The 17,021-nt window shown below is 48.0% G+C and overlaps 2 protein-coding genes across 14 annotated transcripts in view; both read left to right on the top strand.

Moving 5' to 3' along the window:
- Positions 1-16,466, top strand: part of TFCP2 (transcription factor CP2) — a 40,330-nt gene extending 23,864 nt beyond the window's left edge. For 4 of the 13 annotated variants that reach the window (XM_065576547.1, XM_065576550.1, XM_065576549.1 and 1 more), the window contains 9 exons: positions 3,844-3,954; positions 4,618-4,706; positions 5,649-5,727; positions 6,899-6,992; positions 7,211-7,301; positions 10,424-10,656; positions 11,769-11,911; positions 13,571-13,622; positions 13,815-16,466. In XM_065576547.1, the coding sequence (XP_065432619.1) occupies positions 3,844-3,954; positions 4,618-4,706; positions 5,649-5,727; positions 6,899-6,992; positions 7,211-7,301; positions 10,424-10,656; positions 11,769-11,911; positions 13,571-13,622; positions 13,815-13,852 (930 nt within the window). In that variant the 3' untranslated portion in view covers positions 13,853-16,466. Of the gene's footprint in view, positions 1-3,843; positions 3,955-4,617; positions 4,707-5,648; positions 5,728-6,898; positions 6,993-7,210; positions 7,302-8,422; positions 8,701-10,419; positions 10,657-11,768; positions 11,912-13,570; positions 13,623-13,814 lie in introns of those variants that run through there. The other 9 variants (XM_005297226.5, XM_042845867.2, XM_042845866.2 and 6 more) reach the window with 7 other exon arrangements.
- Positions 16,467-16,695: 229 nt separating this feature from the next.
- CSRNP2 (cysteine and serine rich nuclear protein 2) overlaps positions 16,696-17,021 on the top strand; it is a 33,286-nt gene continuing 32,960 nt past the window's right edge. Inside the window, exon 1 of the mRNA XM_065576545.1 lies at positions 16,696-16,793. The gene's annotated coding sequence lies outside the window, so the exon portion shown is untranslated. The remainder of the gene's footprint in view (positions 16,794-17,021) is intronic.

The raw sequence follows: 17,021 nt of genomic DNA, 5'->3' as shown, positions 1-17,021 counted from the left end.
TTTTTTGGCTCCTGAGGACAGCGTTCTAAGGGGGTAGAGGTGTACCTTTTATATAGGCAGCAAAACTCATAGGCTGGGAGTAACGTAATGTCATCCAGGTGGATTTTGCCTGTGCTCTCCTAGGGCTCCATATCTTGGCCTTGGGCAGTTTTCTCTGTTTTAGCTTCTAGTTATTGTGGGATAGGTGCTTTTAAAATTAAAAAAAAAAAAAGTCCTAAATCTAGTCCCTCTCTAGCCCCTGGGTTAGTGCAGGCATGAGTGAAATGTGTGAATGTAATACGAGTTAAGGATCAGATTAGAGGCTTAATGTCAACAGAAGCCCTGGGTGTGACGATCTGATCTGTCCTTAGCTTTTGTGCGTGGTGGTAAGAGGAGTAGGTAAAACATCAGAGCATCATTAGGGATAGCCCTAGAGGAAAGGCTGCTTGCCAGCAGAACTCCTTGGGTCTGGAATAGATGGCCTATGGCACCCCCAGGATGTTTGGGACAAGTGACACCGTCTTAGCGAATCTTCACTCCCCCATAATAATGTAAAACCCCGGACAACTTCCCTGGCTCCTCTCCAGCTCCAAAGGGAAGCCCAGCACAGAGAGCTGTCAGAATAGCTTGGTCTAGTGGCTAGGGTGTTGCACCAAGACAGGAGAACAGAGGTTCTGGGCCCAACCCTGCCACTGACTTGCTGTATGCCTTTTAGTAAGTCACTTCTCCTCTCTGTGCTTGTTTCTCCTCCTACCTCTTGTCTGTTAGATTTGTGAGCTCTTCAGGGCAGGGCCTGTTTCTTAGGCTACGGGTACACTACAGCCTGTGTTGGCAAAACGTATGTCTCTCAGCGGTGTGAATATTCCAACCTCCTGAGCAACATACGTTACACCGACATAAGCTTTTGTGCGCACAGCGCTATGTCAGCGAGAGACGCTCCTAAGCATATAGCTTATGCCACTCACGGAGGTAGGTTTTTTTTTTTTTAATGCTGACCGGACAGCTCCCTCCCAGCGGCATAGCACGTCTTCACCACACGCATGCACTATACGTATAGACATGGCCTATGCTTTGGTACAACACCCAGCACAATGGGACCTTGATCTCTGTTGGGTCTTCTGGGTGCTACTTTAGTACAAATAAATAAAGTAAATGTAACCCCTAGCATCCTGAGCTGTGATGTGACCGCCTACAGGCCAGCTCGCTCTCCAGAGCAGGATTGCAAAGCTGTTGACTCTGAACTTCTGCACAGCTTCTGTTTCTAACACCGGGAAACATGGTAACAGATGCCAAAAATACCAAATTGCCTTTGAAACCGGAGGAAGAACCACTCAGCTATTCAGAAGTAAAGTCCTGCTTACCAGGCCTCAAGCCGGTACGTGTTAGGACAGAGGCATAAACCCTTTGCAGAAGGGTTGGCTGGTAGGTAGGTCTGGGGGCATCTCCATCTAGAGTCGCAATGATTCATGATCTTGATGCACACGCTCTTACTGCCTGTGTGAAAAGCTGCTACTCTGAAGCGGGACTTCTAGCTGTTTATCCTACAAGCAATCTTTATATGCTCTGTTTGGGTTGCTGGTGGAACTGCTGCTCCCAGTTTGAAGTGTAAATAACCCTTCCCTCTCAAGAGCTGATGGGTGACTGAGATCACAGGAAACTCTCTTGAACTCCACCCGTGGTTGAGAGCTTGGCAGGGATTCCTGACTACATGGAATCGGGTTGATCTGCTCACTAGATACAGCCACTGCACCTGTAGCACGAGCACTGTTGGGGCTGCGGATAACATCAGGGCCCGGGGTAAATTGGCGTGCGATCCTTTCACTGCAGGAGATTCTCAGGACATTCTTACCCGCAGGGGTAATATCGATTGTAGGACAGTGGGAGTAGAAGATGAGCGTGGCTGTGTTTTGAAAGTGGCTCATGAGGGCTTTTATCAGGGCTTTCCCTGTGTGGAGTTTGGGTCGTCTTCCCAAACCTTTGCAGAGACACCTGAGAGAGACCCAGATTGAAATATGGGGCAGAGCAGGGCCGCAGGTTCTGTTTCAAAGCAGCTGATGGCCTCTTTAAAGGGCCTCGTTGCTCTCGGCGCTGTTTCTAAGCCAGGGAGGGGAAGCTGCTCTGCAGGCTTAACACTTGGGTAGGAAAGAAACTCCAGCTCTGCATTTCAGATCCGCAGTTTTGAGGGAAAGCATGGCACTCCATTGATGCTATGTCTGTGCTAAGGAATCTGGTACCATTGTAATTACATCGTCCGGCCAGGTCTACACTACAGGCTTATATCAGTATAACTATGTCGCTTGGGGTAGCAACACACTTCTACCAACATAACCCCCGGTCTAGAGAGCATCATGTTGACGGGACATAGCTACCGCCTCTCGTGGAGGTGGATTAACTCTGCCGACGGGAGAAGCTCTCCCGCTGGCGTAGGAGCGTCTTCACTTAAGTGCTTTTAAGCATAGACCTGCCCTTTATGTAGACCTGCAGCAGGGTTTACACCTGTGCAGCTTACTCTTACAGTCTACATTAGGGGTTTGCATCAGTGCAACTATATTGGTGTCGTTGGGTCAGAACAAATTTCTCTAATGCAGAAACGGCCTGAGGGCCATAGCCCTGGGAAGCATGTTAAAGAACCTCCAAATGCAAAGGCCGTGTCTTCAGAATCCTGAACGGGAATTCCAGCCTTCATTTACACACCGCTTGAGCTATGTTGTCTAACCACTTACGCTGAGCTGTGAAAGGGTGTGTGGGGGTTTGCGGGCATGCTGCTAACCTGATTACGCAGATGAAAATCTAGCAAAGAGTTTCACAAAGTGCGGGAGGTGCAATAAAATAAGTTATTTGACGGATTAAAGCAAACATGGAGAAAGAGATGAACTGAAACACACTGGGAAATGTTTCAGAAAAGAGCTTTGTAGCCAAAAGAACTTGGTGACCCTTTCAGTTCACTGCTGATACGTGCTTATACCAGCACCCCTACGAAATACTGGAGTGTTGGAAAAAGTACTCTGGCTGTTAGCATGAAGAACCCAATTCTCCATCTCCCTTCTCTGATCGTTGTCCGCTAGTCTATGCCAAGGAGCCAGCACAGAATTATTCTCTATAATAATTGCAAGTCTAGCTTTAAATCTCTCCAGAGGTGAGGTAGAAGGGGAATGGGGAATCTTACTAGTCTCCTAAAGCAATAGGTGAAGCCCTAAATCATAATCCCTAGCTCTTTAGTGCTTTTCATCAGGTCTTAGAGCACTTTACAAAGGAGGTCAGTTCCATTATCCCATTTTACAGGTGGGGAAACTGAGGTATAGGGTGGTGAAGTGACTTGCCCAGTGTCACCCAGCAAGCCAGTGGCAGAGCTTGGAATAAAATCTAGGTGGTCTGATTCACCATCCAGGGCTCTTCCCTTATGCTGCAACAGACTTAAACCAGAACAGATCTGCAGCCACACCCACCCATGTCTTTGCCCTGTTAGAGCTCATTGGCATGGCATAGCATCCTGGTCTGTGCCTAATTCCTTTCTGAAAGATTTTTTTCCCTTTCTAGTTCAGATGTTTTGAAATGTTTTCCTGGGGGAGGGCAGATCGGGTTAGTAGGGAGAACAGCTAGTAATATGAAGATCTATCACAGAGAGCGCATTATTCTCTGCCCATACCAGCCGGGCTACCGTCCCCTAAGGCAGCAGTTTGGAATCTGTCCCCCAACTCAATAACTTGAAAGGTTCCCCAGCTCTCTGTCAGCTTTTCTATTCTGTTCCAGTCTCCGCCTGTCTCTTTGTGCAGCCAGTGTGAATCTAGCTCTCTTCCTGCATTTGACTAACTCCCTTCCAAGATGCCAGGCCTTTGTGATCTAACAAAAATGTTGGACTTCCAGCCCAAAGGAGCAGATCGAAAACAGAAGACGGACAGAGAGAAAATGGAGAAGCGAACTCCTCATGAGAAGGAGAAATACCAGCCTTCCTATGAGACCACAATACTCACAGAGGTGAGACATCTTGGAGCATTTGGCTGCTGGAATCTGTCTCCTAGCAAATCAGCTTGGTTGGGGGCGACAATGTCATTCCACCTCCTCCACCGCCAGGCCTAATTGAAGGGTCATTAAACTGTTAAGCTAGGTGGTGGGTGTGATAAATAGCTAGATAGGGTGAGAATTGTTAGCCTGTCAATGAGAGGCAGCTATCTCATTCTTTGGACCGCCATGCTAAACTGACTCTATATCCCTTGGGAAGTAGAACAGTTTGAGTATTTGATCTGGTTAGAGTAAATTCTGGTAACAGGCTGCTTGATGTGTGTGCACGCTCTGCAGCTGGCACAGTGGGAGGATATTAAGCAAACACACACAATGCCCAGGAGATGTGACTCCAATCCAAGAGCTCACTGTTTTGAATATTATAGTTTGAAGACGGTCCAGTGTTTCACAGGGTCTGTACTACCCCTGTAAATTGTAATGCAGTAGTAAACCAGCTCTTTAGTGGTTTTCTGCAAAAGGAGGTTTACTCTGTAGACTACATTAAACGGAGCAGGTAACAATTTTGCCCTAGTTCATAGAAGCCAGCTTAAAGCTAAATCTAGAGAAACCAGTTTGTAAAAGTTGAAAACAACACTGTGACTTCCCTGGGGAATCTCACACTTGGGTTTTCATTTCTAGTGTTCTCCGTGGCCAGAGATCACTTATGTCAACAATGCACCATCTCCTGGCTTTAACAGCTCCCACAGCAGCTTCTCCATTGGTGAGGGGTAAGTGTGGGCAGTGAGAACTGCTTGAATCCTAGAATAGAATATCAGGGTTGGAAGGGACCTCAGCAAGAGCACCGCCAGGTTTTCTGCCGCCCTAGGCGGCGGAAGGTCCTGCCCTGAAATGCCACCCCCCCACAGAGGCGGCAGAAGGTCCCACTGCTGAAATACCGCCACAGTCGCCCCCCCTTGTAGCGCCCTAGGCGACCACCTAAGTCTTCTAATGGGTTGCGCCAGCCCTGGACCTCAGGAGGTCATCTAGTCCAATCCCTTGACAGATTTTTGCCCCAAATCCCTAAATGGCCCCCTCAAGGATTGAACTCACAACCCTGGGTTTAGCAGGCCAATGCTCAAACCACTGAGCTCTCCCTCCCCTCTCGGTTGGCTGTCTGTCTGTCATCCTCTTCTGACTTCCCTGAGGGATGGAAACATTTGAATTGTCTGGTGACCTTACCCTAAATGATTTCCTAGCATTTTAGAACCAGCAGCTAGCGCATCCTATTTAAAAAACGCTAATGGCAGCAAAAAATGGCAGCTCCTGGAGATCTAGCCCGTTGCTCATTCTGATCACTAACATGTACAGCAAACTTTGCCCCTGAAATGAGAACTGAATGTGCATTTGTGTAGCTGTTCTGCCTGTGTTCAGCCATCAGCCTTCCCCTGGCATATCAATTCACTCACATAGTGCCGTTCGTTGTTCTGCGGGGTATTTCATTTCCCTGGCAATGATATTGACATGGTCACGTTGCTACTTGCAACCAGTCATGCCTACAGGTTTCTGAGCCCACTTTCCAGAACACACTGTGTGCCGGTCATTGCGTATCATGGTTCGCAATAGAATATGTGACACCTTTTGTCAGTGTATTTTAGAGGCATCAGACTGGGAGGTGGGGAAGAGGAGATTCCAACCACGTTTTTGTTTTCTTTTTCTTTCTCAAAATCTAGAAATGGCTCTCCAAACCACCAGCCCGAGCCACCTCCTCCGATCACAGATGTAAGTCCCACCTCAAATCTTATGCTTGTGGTAAGGATGGTGTTTATCCTATTTTCTAAATTTACTGTTGGAAGTTTGTGGGTTTCTAGGTGTCTGTGTTCAGGAGCTTGCTGGTGCTGCAGTATGGGGTCTCTGGGCTTGTCTACACATGAGAGTTAATCCGGAATAAGGTAGGGTATGACTTTAAAGCGGTTTAACTATTCCTGGTTAACTCCACTCTTATTCCAAATTAATTTAATTCACTTTCAGATAATTTGGAATAAAACACTCTGATTCCAGAATAAGAGCATTCACATGTGATGTGAATCAGGAATAGCTATTCCAGAATAATTCCCCATGTAGACAAGACCTCTGTCTCTGGGCTGGACAGGCTTCCCTTGAGAATAAATTTCATAGACCATTTTAATGCCAGAAGGGGCCATTATCATCCTGTCTCACCTCCTCTATTACACAGGCCAAAGAAGCTCACCAACCCCTGGTCTACACTGAGAGAGGGGGGTGATATCAATCTAAGTTACGCAACGTCAGCTACGTGAATAACGTAGCTGAAGTCGACGTACTTAGATTGACTTACCATGGTGTCTTCACTGCGGTGAATCGACTGCTGCCACTCCCCTGTTGACTCTGCGCCTCCCGCAGCGCTGGAGTACAGGAGTCGATGGGAGAGTGCTCGGGGGTCGATTTATCGCGTCTAGACTAGATGCGATAAATCGACCCCCGCTGGATCGATCCCTGCCTGCTGATCCGGCGGGTAGTGAAGATATACCCTTCTAAGTTAAGCCCATAACTTCTTCCTCAATGGCTCCTACTTGGTGAGAGAGGATCTAGAGTGAAAACTCTCAGTGAAGCCATACAAAAACTTTGACAGTGGTTGAGCAGCTGGCGTTCTGTGACCTCTGCTCTAAGTGTGCTGACCAGCATTATCTTATTGTTGTGCTTCTGCCTTCTCTTCCCTTCCCCCCTCCCCCCAGTCTGTCTGTATTTCACCTGCTGTCTCTAGTGTTCTACTGAAATTGTAAGCTCTCTGGGATAAGGACCATCTTCATTCTATGTTCATACAGGGCCCTGATCCAGGCCTTGGGGTCCTAGGCGTTCCCATATTACAGTCGTAATCTAGCTGACCTGTGCTAATGTTTTAATGCAAGTGGCTTGTGTGTTACCTAGTCTAAGGAAAAGTAACCATTTTATTCCCGTGCCGCAGAACCTCCTGCCAACGACGACGCCTCAGGAAGCCCAGCAATGGCTGCATCGAAACCGCTTCTCCACGTTCTCCCGGCTCTTCACGAACTTCTCAGGTTGGTGATGAAAGCCCATCTCTGCTCGCTCCTCGCCCCAATAGGGTCCTGCTGCATTCCCTCCTGAGGAGGTATCGATCGCTGGAAGTACTGTAGTCTGTGCAAACTCTGCTGTGATGCGTTGTATGAAACTTACCTCCATCTTCTTTAAATGAACCATTCCTGCTCTCTTTTCCCCACGGGTAATCTATTGGTTCCTTGTTGTTTTTAAATTCCAGGGGCAGACTTACTGAAGCTAACCAGGGAAGATGTTATCCAGATCTGTGGCCCTGCAGATGGCATCAGGCTCTTCAATGCGTTAAAGGGACGGTGTGTATACTTGTAAAAGCTGAGAATGAGTGTTGATTTTTATGCCCCACAGAGCAATGGCCATGGGGTCTCTGCTTCTCTTTCACTCTTGTAGTTCTGGGCCTTATCTACCTTAGAAAAGGTTGCCGGTATAATTATAGTTTTAGTGGAAGCCAATGATAGTGGAAATGCAGTTTCTCCCAGCAAACGGACTCTTTTACCAATATAACTGCGTCTGCATTAGGGCTCTTGCCAGCATAGCTATGTTGGTCACAAATCCCACCTCATCTCACCCGACTGATGTACTAATCCAGCAAAACTTCAGTGTAGACTGGCCTCTGGCTTATCAGTGCATTGCTGCCGTAATGCCTAGTGCCTCCGTAAACCCGAGAAAGGAGGACTTCTGCGGCATGACAGAAAAATGTTGTGACCGGTTAGAAATGTCAGGGCTAACCTTTATTCCAAAAACTGCAGGAAAAAAGCCAGGGGTTTCATGGATTTGTTGAAAAGCCTAGCACAGTTTAAAAGCAAAATCCTTCTTCAAGATCTGACCTTATATCACAGACTCGCAGATCGTGCCCACGCTTGGCCCCGTGCGGTCCGTGGGGGGTGCCCCTTTAAGTGAGACAGCCCTTCTCGGGAGTCCACTTGGTCTCGGGGTTAGGCCCCTCCACCTCCTGGAGCCGCACCTCTCTGAGCCTTAGCACACCTGTTTCTCGCCATGAACCCCTCAGGGAGTCCACTCGCTCTGGACCCCTGAGGCCTCCACCCCCCAAAGGGGTTGATGCAACCTTGTTCTCTAGACCGGGGCGACTCTCAGCCAGCATAAAACAGGAGGGGTTAGTGAGCGTTGAACACAGCACAGGAAACTCTGGGCCTCAGGCCTGGCCTGGCCTCCCTCAACGCAGCACATCAAAGTCTCCCCTGCCTCCAGGTGGGCTCTGCCTGCCCCCTATCCTCAGCCCAGAGCCCCTGCTTCCTAGCTGGGTATCTGATATCACTGGCCCCAAGCCCCGCCTGTGTCCATTGTCTTCTCTCCAGGTAAACAGGGTCGCCTGGGCCTCCTCTCCTCTCTTCTGTCCTCTGGCTGGAACCGCTGGTTAGATCACCAGGGTCCTCTCATCGGGGTCCTCTCTTTACAGCCCATTGTCCTCCCACTGGCCAGAACCGTCTGCGACTCCTGAGCTGGGCCTCCGGGTCACCAGGTCATCAGGTCACCAGTCGCTGAGGTATCCGTCCTCCAGGCCATTGGCTGGGGTCCCAAGTTCCCTCTCCGGTCCTCTGTAGCAACAAACTCCCTCTCCCCTCACCTTGTTAAACCAGTAACACCCAGGGAAACTGAGTTCCACTCCCTCGGCATGCAAACCATTGGAAAAACAAGGAAAAAACAAGAAAATCCCCCGCTTAGTCACACCTTAGAGTGATGATCCAGTTCAGAAAAAGCGAAGACCATACCACTCGAAAGCCAAATTTAAGTTGCTGATGATGCTTTGGAGCTAGAAGGTCCAGAATTCAGATCTAAGCACTTGTGAATTTCTTGTGGCAGAAGGAGGAAGCCTGCAAGAAAATTGGTAGGTCATCTGGATGAGTGGGAAGGAATGGATTAGGAAGGACAACAGTGTTCCAGAGGAACTCGATGAGTTCTTTGCATCAGTTTGGGGGTATCATTGAGCTGTCTGCCATGGATAGAACAAAAATAGAAGGGGTCCAGAGACACAGTGAAAATGATTAGAAGGGTCACTTCAAGATGAGGAAAGGTTGGGTTTTGTTAAGAGAGGACGACGCAAGGTGGGTAAAACATATGGGGTAAAGAAGCTAAACTGGATGCTTCTGTTTATCCCTCCTTGTAACACAAAAACTTGAAGGCATTCAGTGCCATTGTAAAGCAACAAATGCATAATCGCTAAAGGAAAATAGTTATACATTTTGGAAAATTAACGCCTGGAAAACTCTGCCACAAAATACCATCGAGGGCAAGAGCGTAGCAGGGTTCAGAAGAGGATTAGATGCTTCTAAGGGCATATCTACACTACTATGCCGCTGTAGCACGTCTGGTGGAGATGCACTAGGCCGACAGAAGAGCGTGCTCCTGTTGGCACAACTACTCCACCTCCACGAAAGGCGGAAGCTATATCGGCAGGACAGCCTTTCCCGCCGACATAGTGCTGGTGTGGACAGCGCTTAGGTCGATGTAATGTGTGTGGCTTGGGGGTGTCTTTCTCACAGCCCTGAGCGACGTAAGTTGCATCAACTTAAGTGGTAGGGTAAACCAGCCCTAAGAAACACTTTGTCGTATTTTTAGGGCCTAAGCCCAGCCAATAAGGGTCCAGATTTCAAGAGCTCTGCATATTGGGTGCTGAGCAATTCTGAGAATCCAGATCTTTGTTGAGGTGCGTGAATAAGAGCTGAGCTCTCTTGAAAATCTGGACCGGATCATTAGTGCTGGACAGTCGCAAAACCTGGCCTCAGGTGACGGGGGTGGAAAGAAACGTCTCTTGTGGGCAAGTTCCTCCATTAGGGAGCTTTCCTTGCATCTCCATGTGAAGCCTCTGGGACTAGCTTGCAGTTCCAATCACCCTGTGCCCGAGATGGAGGATCAGCTAGTGGAGAAACTGTTGCCGGAATTGCAACCAGGCAGAGAAGCACAGAGCCACAGGTGGTGTACTAATATCAGGGTGTGTTTTGGGAGAGCATGGATTTCTGATAAGGGACGGCAAGAGTCGGTGCTCGTGTGAGCATTCCAGGGAGTTAATGTACCAAGTCGGATGACTGGTGAGATAGCACTGAAACGTTGTCGCAGCTTTGCATGGGGGTGGGGGAGCAGACATTAGTCACCTCCTAGCTGACTCAACTCAGAAATTGCTGTGACAAGCTTCATCTGTTTCCTATTCCAGTGTTATCCACTGCTCTTTCTGCAGCCTAGGGTCTCCCTGCTTTAAACCCCAGCCCATCCACTCCCAGCTGCTATTAATCCCACTTAAGAGGGCTGAATGGGACACTTGGCAGCCAGTCCTCACGGCCCTTAATTGGCCAGGAGTCTGAATGCTGCCTGATTCCTCTTCTCCCTGCCCCCTCCTTTTTTTGTGTTGTCTCCATGAAACAAAACTTGCTGTGATCTCCCTCTTGTTTCTGCCTGAAGACAGGCCTGTGTGTCTGGTCTTCTGCATCAAGGAGCCTGAAAAGTGGAGCGTGGGACCTGAGCATCAGGGAAACTGGAAACATGCTCACGGTAAACTCAGTGGTATTCACCTGTTCCGCCCTCCCTCCCGCAGGATGGTACGGCCAAGGCTGACCATCTACGTGTGCCAGGAGCCTCAGCCGCTGAGGGACCAGCAGAAGCATGAGGATGGGGAGCCGGCAAACAGTACTTTCTTTGGTAAGAGTTTCCAGAAGGGGTGACGTGCTTTCTCCCCTCGCGTGCTGCAGTTATGGCTTGGTGCTGTGGGATCTCTACAAAAGCAGCAAGTAGGATACCAGTCATCTCAGAGGAGAAGCAACGTGGTCCAGTGGATAGAGAACTGGACAGGGACTCCGATGATCTGAGTTCTAATCCTGGCTCTTCCACTTTGGGCAAGTCACTTCCCTGCTGACACTGTTTCTGTCTTTTTTAAGCTTTTTAGGGCTTGATATTCTCTCAATATGTGTACAGTGCCCAGCAAAATGGGACTTCAGTCTCAGCTGGTGCCTCTAGTCATTACCATAATGCACGTAATCTCACATAGAGGCATACAGGAATTTTATGCAAGCTTGCCTCCATTTTCGGCTGCCCTTGCTTATGCTAGCCCCTATCATTCTTGCTTTTTGGCTGCCAGAAGGTGGAAGGCTTCCTTGGAAGATAACCCAGCATCAGCATGAAGGCAGGAGGGCTGTTGGTTCCCACACACCGCATTTGGGGGAAGGTTGAGTGGGGTTGGAAGGAGGGCTCTGTGTTGACCTGCCATCATTCCAGCCTGCTGGTTTTCTCCTCCCCAATCAAAACTGTGGCTGCAGCATCTCATGGTTGGCACGGTGCCTACACTGGGCTGATAAATTATAGCTTGTTTGAGAATCCAGCATGGCCTAGACGCACTGACTGACCTACTTTTCTGGAGTGGCTTGATGCCAGCACATCCACTTTCGGCATTCTGGGAGAAAGCTGCAAAGCCAGTGGGCTCTGTCTTTCTGTCTTGTTACGACTCCATAACCCGCAGGCTTCCCCATGTCCCCTCCAAGGCGATGGCATTGGTATTCAAGGGGGCTCGTCAGTCGCACTTTGATTTCTTTTGGCTGAGTGGAAATAGCCGGGAATGGTGCGGAGTGACGTTTGGCCACCATTACTGAGATGGGAGGGTCATTCCGTTCTGTTTATACAGCACCTAGCAGTGGGGCCGTGATCCATGACTGGGGTGCCTAAGCACTACCATAATATTTACAGTATTCTGGCAACTCAGACACGGTCACAATAGATGCTTGGGAAGCTAATTGTAACTGCTCTTGTCCCTGTTGCAGTATATCACGCTATCTATCTGGAAGAGCTGACAGCAGTGGAACTGACAGAAAAAATTGCCCAGCTCTTCAGTATCTCCTCTCGACAGATCAGCCATATCTACAAACAAGGCCCTACAGGAATACACGTACTGATCAGCGATGAGGTAAGTGCCTCTTGGCACTTAGCCTGGAGGGATCTTCGAGTCATGGTGGCTCAGCTACTTTCAGTCTGTTGCCAACCTGGTCTGGTTCTATGATCTCTAACATGGGGAAACGTGCTAAGGGTTGCAAATGGACAGGGAGTGGTTTGAATATTGGCCCTTTCCAGGTAAACAGCTTAGGGGCCCTACGTACCTGTCTGCAGAGCCCAACGGGCTAGATTTTACAATTGCATTTGTGCTCTCACCTGTAATACTTCTTGCGTTCCTCAGTTTCAAAGCATTAATCCTGAACCCCCACTCCCATTTATCCCCATTTTACAGATGCCAAAACTGTGCCCAAGGCCACAGAATTGGTGTCAGGGCCCAAATAAGGCCCTGGAGGGAATCCAGGCTCCCAGGTCTGTGCTTAGGCCGTGGCACTTAAGATCTGATCCACCCAATGTTGCCTGTTTTAAAGGGAAAGCTGGAATTACTCATTTCGAGTGGGTTTCCCAGATGGCTTTGTGTGCAGGGGGCCTGAGTCTTCATGTGAAGTTGGGCACATTTACATTGCTAGAGAGCTGGGAAAGAGTCTTGATGTAAATGAGAACCAGGCCCACAGTGAAGTATCCACCTAATACCTGGCCCATCCTGTCTATGGGCAAAGTCCTGGATGATCTCCTAGGTCTCTCTAACGCCTGTGGGATCCATATAACCCTCACTGTCCAGTGCAACTGAACCACTGGGAGGGGCGGTTAGCTGCAGCATGTGTGTGGCCAGCGTCAGGTCCACTTTAGAAGAAGGGAATTGAGAAGTCCAGCCTCCCAGCTGGGCTTGCCACCCGCTCAGCCCACTCCTCTAGTACTGGCACAAGCCGGTGGGGTAGGTGGTGCGACTCCTGCCATAAAGGTTGCCAAGAGGTCTCTAGAAAGGTGAACAAAGCTCTTACTAATAGCCTCTGTGCTGGCTACTTGACTTCAAGGATGTGGCGCAGGAAACGGAGCTTCTGCCTTGAATCTAAAAATAAATGGAAACGCCCTGAGCAAACGCTGCCCATCCAGCATGTAACAATATTGCCACTAACACTTCATTATAACCAGACTGTCACAGGGTGGCCAGCCCCTTAAGGGGAGATGAGCCTCAGTCCATCTGCAACCAGCTTGTCTCACCTCACGGTGGGACGTGGGACTCGGTGAGGCACTGCTGGTCCCTGGGGAGGGAAGGGAGCTCTAGTGGGAGTGCTGGCTGCAGTTCCTTAGGCTGCTGCCTAGGCTTTTTCCACAGCTGGGGAGGCAAGTTAGGCCCCCCCATCTTATCTTTTTTTTTTCTTAAGGGGCCGGCCAGCCACCCTGATATGTGCATGCGTTCTCGTTCGTTCTCTCTCATATTTGAGGAATTGGGAAGGGGCTTCAATATCTGTTTTCTTGTTTGATTGGCTGGTTTGGTTCTGCTGTATTTCAGATACCCACCCACCCCCCACTCTGGGTGTGAGGGAGGAATAAATATTCCCGGTGGTGCATTCTATACACCCCAAAGCACTGTAGTGGCTGAATAGCTTCCAGCTCTTTCAAGGGGCCGTGCCTAACCCCACCATTAAATGACTAATACATATATGAAATTGAGCCTCGGTCCTAAACTTAAACACTCCCTAATGGATTCAACTGATCTCATGCCTTCTTTCAGATGATACAGAACTTCCAAGACGAATCATGTTTTGTTCTGGACACAATGAAAGGTAACTGAATTCATTCAATGTGCCTTTATAAAACAGTGGGTGCTCCTCTCTCCTCTTCGTCTCCCCCACCACCACCACCACTTGTTTGGCAGTCTTGAGAACTCTTCTATAGAAAGAGGCATGTTGAATTGAAATTGAAAGCTGCTTTCCTTGTGGTTGGAGATGTCTGACGCTGCTTTGCTTTCTTTCCAGCTGAAACCAATGATAGCTACCACATCATCTTAAAATAAGAGGGAACTGGACTAGGAGAGAGCCCGTCGCCACCTCTCATCACACACAAAGACCCATCGCCTATTGCACCAGGATGCAAGCAGAGATCAGAAATTCATGGGAGGCTTCTGTAAAGATCCCAAGCTGTGTTGTTACTGCGCTGTACCTTCTGGCAGGTGACCCACCCCACCCCCCCGTAGCTCTTCTGGCATGCAGCCTGCTGATGATGATGATAGCGCACTGCTTAACCTCTGGAGTTTAAAATGGAAGTAGTTGCAGATGGGAGTCTAAACTTGCCAGGTTGTGTTGTCCTTCGCTATTGATAGGAACTTGCCCTTGTGTCTTGGGACCTGCGTATGGGTTTAATGATAAGTGTGTTCCATTTTGAGAGGTGTCGGCTCCTGTGATTGTGCTGGAGACTTGCAAGTGAACATCTATTCTAATAACTCAACCCAGCAACATCTCTGGCATACACAGCAACCTCTCAAACACCCCACCCCCCAAAATAAACCTTCCAACTGCACTGATGGAACTGGGGGGGGAGCATTATTTTTTTAAGCTTCTCTTTGACCTTGTCGGACAGCTGCATGGTGAAGGCGTTATTCTCTTTCTCCCGATCTTTGTTGGTTTAGTTCCTGCGTGTGCGTGTGAGAAAAAGATTGCTTGTAGTTCTGTCCTCCATGTCCGTGTCAAGACCGTCAGGAACTAACTCCATTCTCATGGATTTATAAGGTCACTGTCTATATGGACAAACATGGCTTTACTCTCAAAGCTCACGTGACTTTGAGAAAAAAAAAATGAAATTTGATGATGAATTAGCTAACTGATGATATGGTCTGTTTTCTGTATGATTTTATTTTTTGTAAAGGAACTAAAATTCTTGATCTTTGAGGTGGAGGGGAAGTGATAAACTTCTGCTGTACCTTCATTGTCAACTTGGGTGACACTTTATTGGCATGTTGACTTTTATGTCTCATTGGCCTGAAACTCACTTTTGGAGCTGGAAGAGTGTGGGACCAGCACTGAAAAAGATTGACATAGCAAGAACCTGCAGGCTGTGCTTAAAGCTACTGAAAACGCCATGGCGACGAAAGGGCCTACATACAGATTTCCAGGACAGCAGCCGTTGGGTCTCTTGGGTGTTTAAAAAAAAAAAAAAAAATCAGCTTTCTAAAACAGATGCCTGAGCACACGTCCCCTCTTTGTGAGAGCACCTATTATAGCTTGAAAGAAGATGTTCTAAATAAAAAGCATCTTATAATAAAGTGAGGCCTGGATTTATATTTGCCCAGAATGTCAGGTTCTTGGGTAAACAGATGGTTTTTATAGACATACATGAAATATTTTTACGAGAAACAGAATACAAAGCAGATGTGTTCAAATGATTAGGTTGTGACATTAACCAACACGAGGCAGGAAATGCCAGGTTCTGAGTTGGACCAGGAAAGGCCTAGCTGGGGCGGGGAGTAATGCTGCGTATGCGACAGTCTGACAATCGTATCTCCATAGTTCTAAACAGCTGGTAAGATATTGACTGCTCTTCTTATAACCCTAAGAGGACCTGTATGAACTCCCCTCTGCCTCCAATTCATTGGAAAGCCCTAAAGATTGCAACCATTATGTATCTGTTCCAATCCCCCCTTCCCTCTGACGATGATGGCTTCTGTAGATGCTATTTAGTGATGCGTCTGAGAGCCTTTCACCTCTAGACTGGATTGGAAATAATGAAACAACTCAGCGATGGCGCAAGAGTTGTTGGCCATTTGATGGCTGCTTGGTAGCCCCTGTGTGAAAGGTGCTGGAAGTCCTTGCCCCCTCCTTCCCCCCACGTTTCCTAGCAAAGACCTGCCAATGCCATGTCATTGGCATCATTGTTGGCGAAGAACTGAGTGAGCCATAGAGACTGAGCCAAAAATAGCCCCTCCGGGTTGATGGTGAGTAATGTTTTGCAGGACAATGTGTGAACACGCTGTGCTGCTTGCTGTTTTATACCTGTTCTGGGGATAAATAGAGGACTTCGGGACAGCCTCTTCTATCCAGTTTTGTCACCCAGGGCTGAATTCACTTCAATGCCAAAGCAGTTGGTTTTTTTTCTGGGTTTTGCTTAAAAGGACGCTCTGAAAGCCCCTTTGTATCACGGCCTGATTTGTGGGCAGCAACCTGCATTGTTCCTCTACCTGGCTTTTTGATGGCTTGTGACAGAACAGTTGTCACGTTTGAATCTTGAACTTGGATCGAAACACTCTGAAATGGCTATGGATCTTTGCCTAATAAATGTGGAGGCCTCGGCCGCTTAAATCGATGGGGCTAAAGATGCCAAGAAAAGCTTAGAAAAAGCTGGAGCGATTTCACCTGCGTTCCCTGCTGAAGACCGGTGTGCGCTACTGATGAATTGACAGGACTACGAACTCTGCATACAGAGGTGCTATCCTTTTGGCAGCTGGCCTTTTGTATCTATTGTACTACATCAGTGATAGATTGGGAAGATGCCTGTATTTTAATCTGGGGGGCCGGGTTCTCAGTATGCAAGAGGCGTAATAGCAAATGTACAATAGTGACAGACGGTGAATATTTTGTATCCATGTTTCTGGGTGCGTACAGATTCTTAATGAATCCATTGTTTGAAAACCTAAACTTGTGCGTCTGTGTTGTTGATCTACAACAGCTTGTTAAACAGTCCCTCAGAGAAGGGTTAGAGGGCAGAACAGCCAGAGGTTCACCTCTCCTCCCCCTGAAACTTAATGGCCTGTACTGGAAATAAACGATTAAAATAAAGGGGAAATAGAAATTCTCTTGATCAACTGCTTCTTTGCCTAAACCGCTTCACTAAAGAAATCACTTGACTTCCTTATTAGCTAATTTAATGAAGATGAAAACTCTCCATTTGAATTGATACCCAAATTTGGATTTTTAGAGCAAACAATTTTTGGTGGGTTCCATTCCCATCATCAGCTGATCGAGGTAAGTGACAAAGTTATTGAATATGTGGAAAAAGCTGGTGACAGGCTGTGTAGAGAATTCCTTCATTGAAACTGGGCTCTTGCTTGCCTTCTGGGTCCTGTCTAATTTGACGCTGTCCATCCAATGCACTTCATGTTATATTGTGAAAAGTTTTCATACAGCACCTCTCAGATTCCTACTGGATGGAAAACAGTGCTGCATGTTGTCTTTCTGCCTGTCCTTTTAAGA

The sequence above is a fragment of the Chrysemys picta genome, chromosome 22, assembly GCF_011386835.1.
Source record: "Chrysemys picta bellii isolate R12L10 chromosome 22, ASM1138683v2, whole genome shotgun sequence".
Lineage (NCBI taxonomy): Eukaryota > Metazoa > Chordata > Testudines > Emydidae > Chrysemys > Chrysemys picta.
Note: the sequence above shows the minus strand (reverse complement) of the source record. Positions and strands in the feature narration are given on the sequence as shown.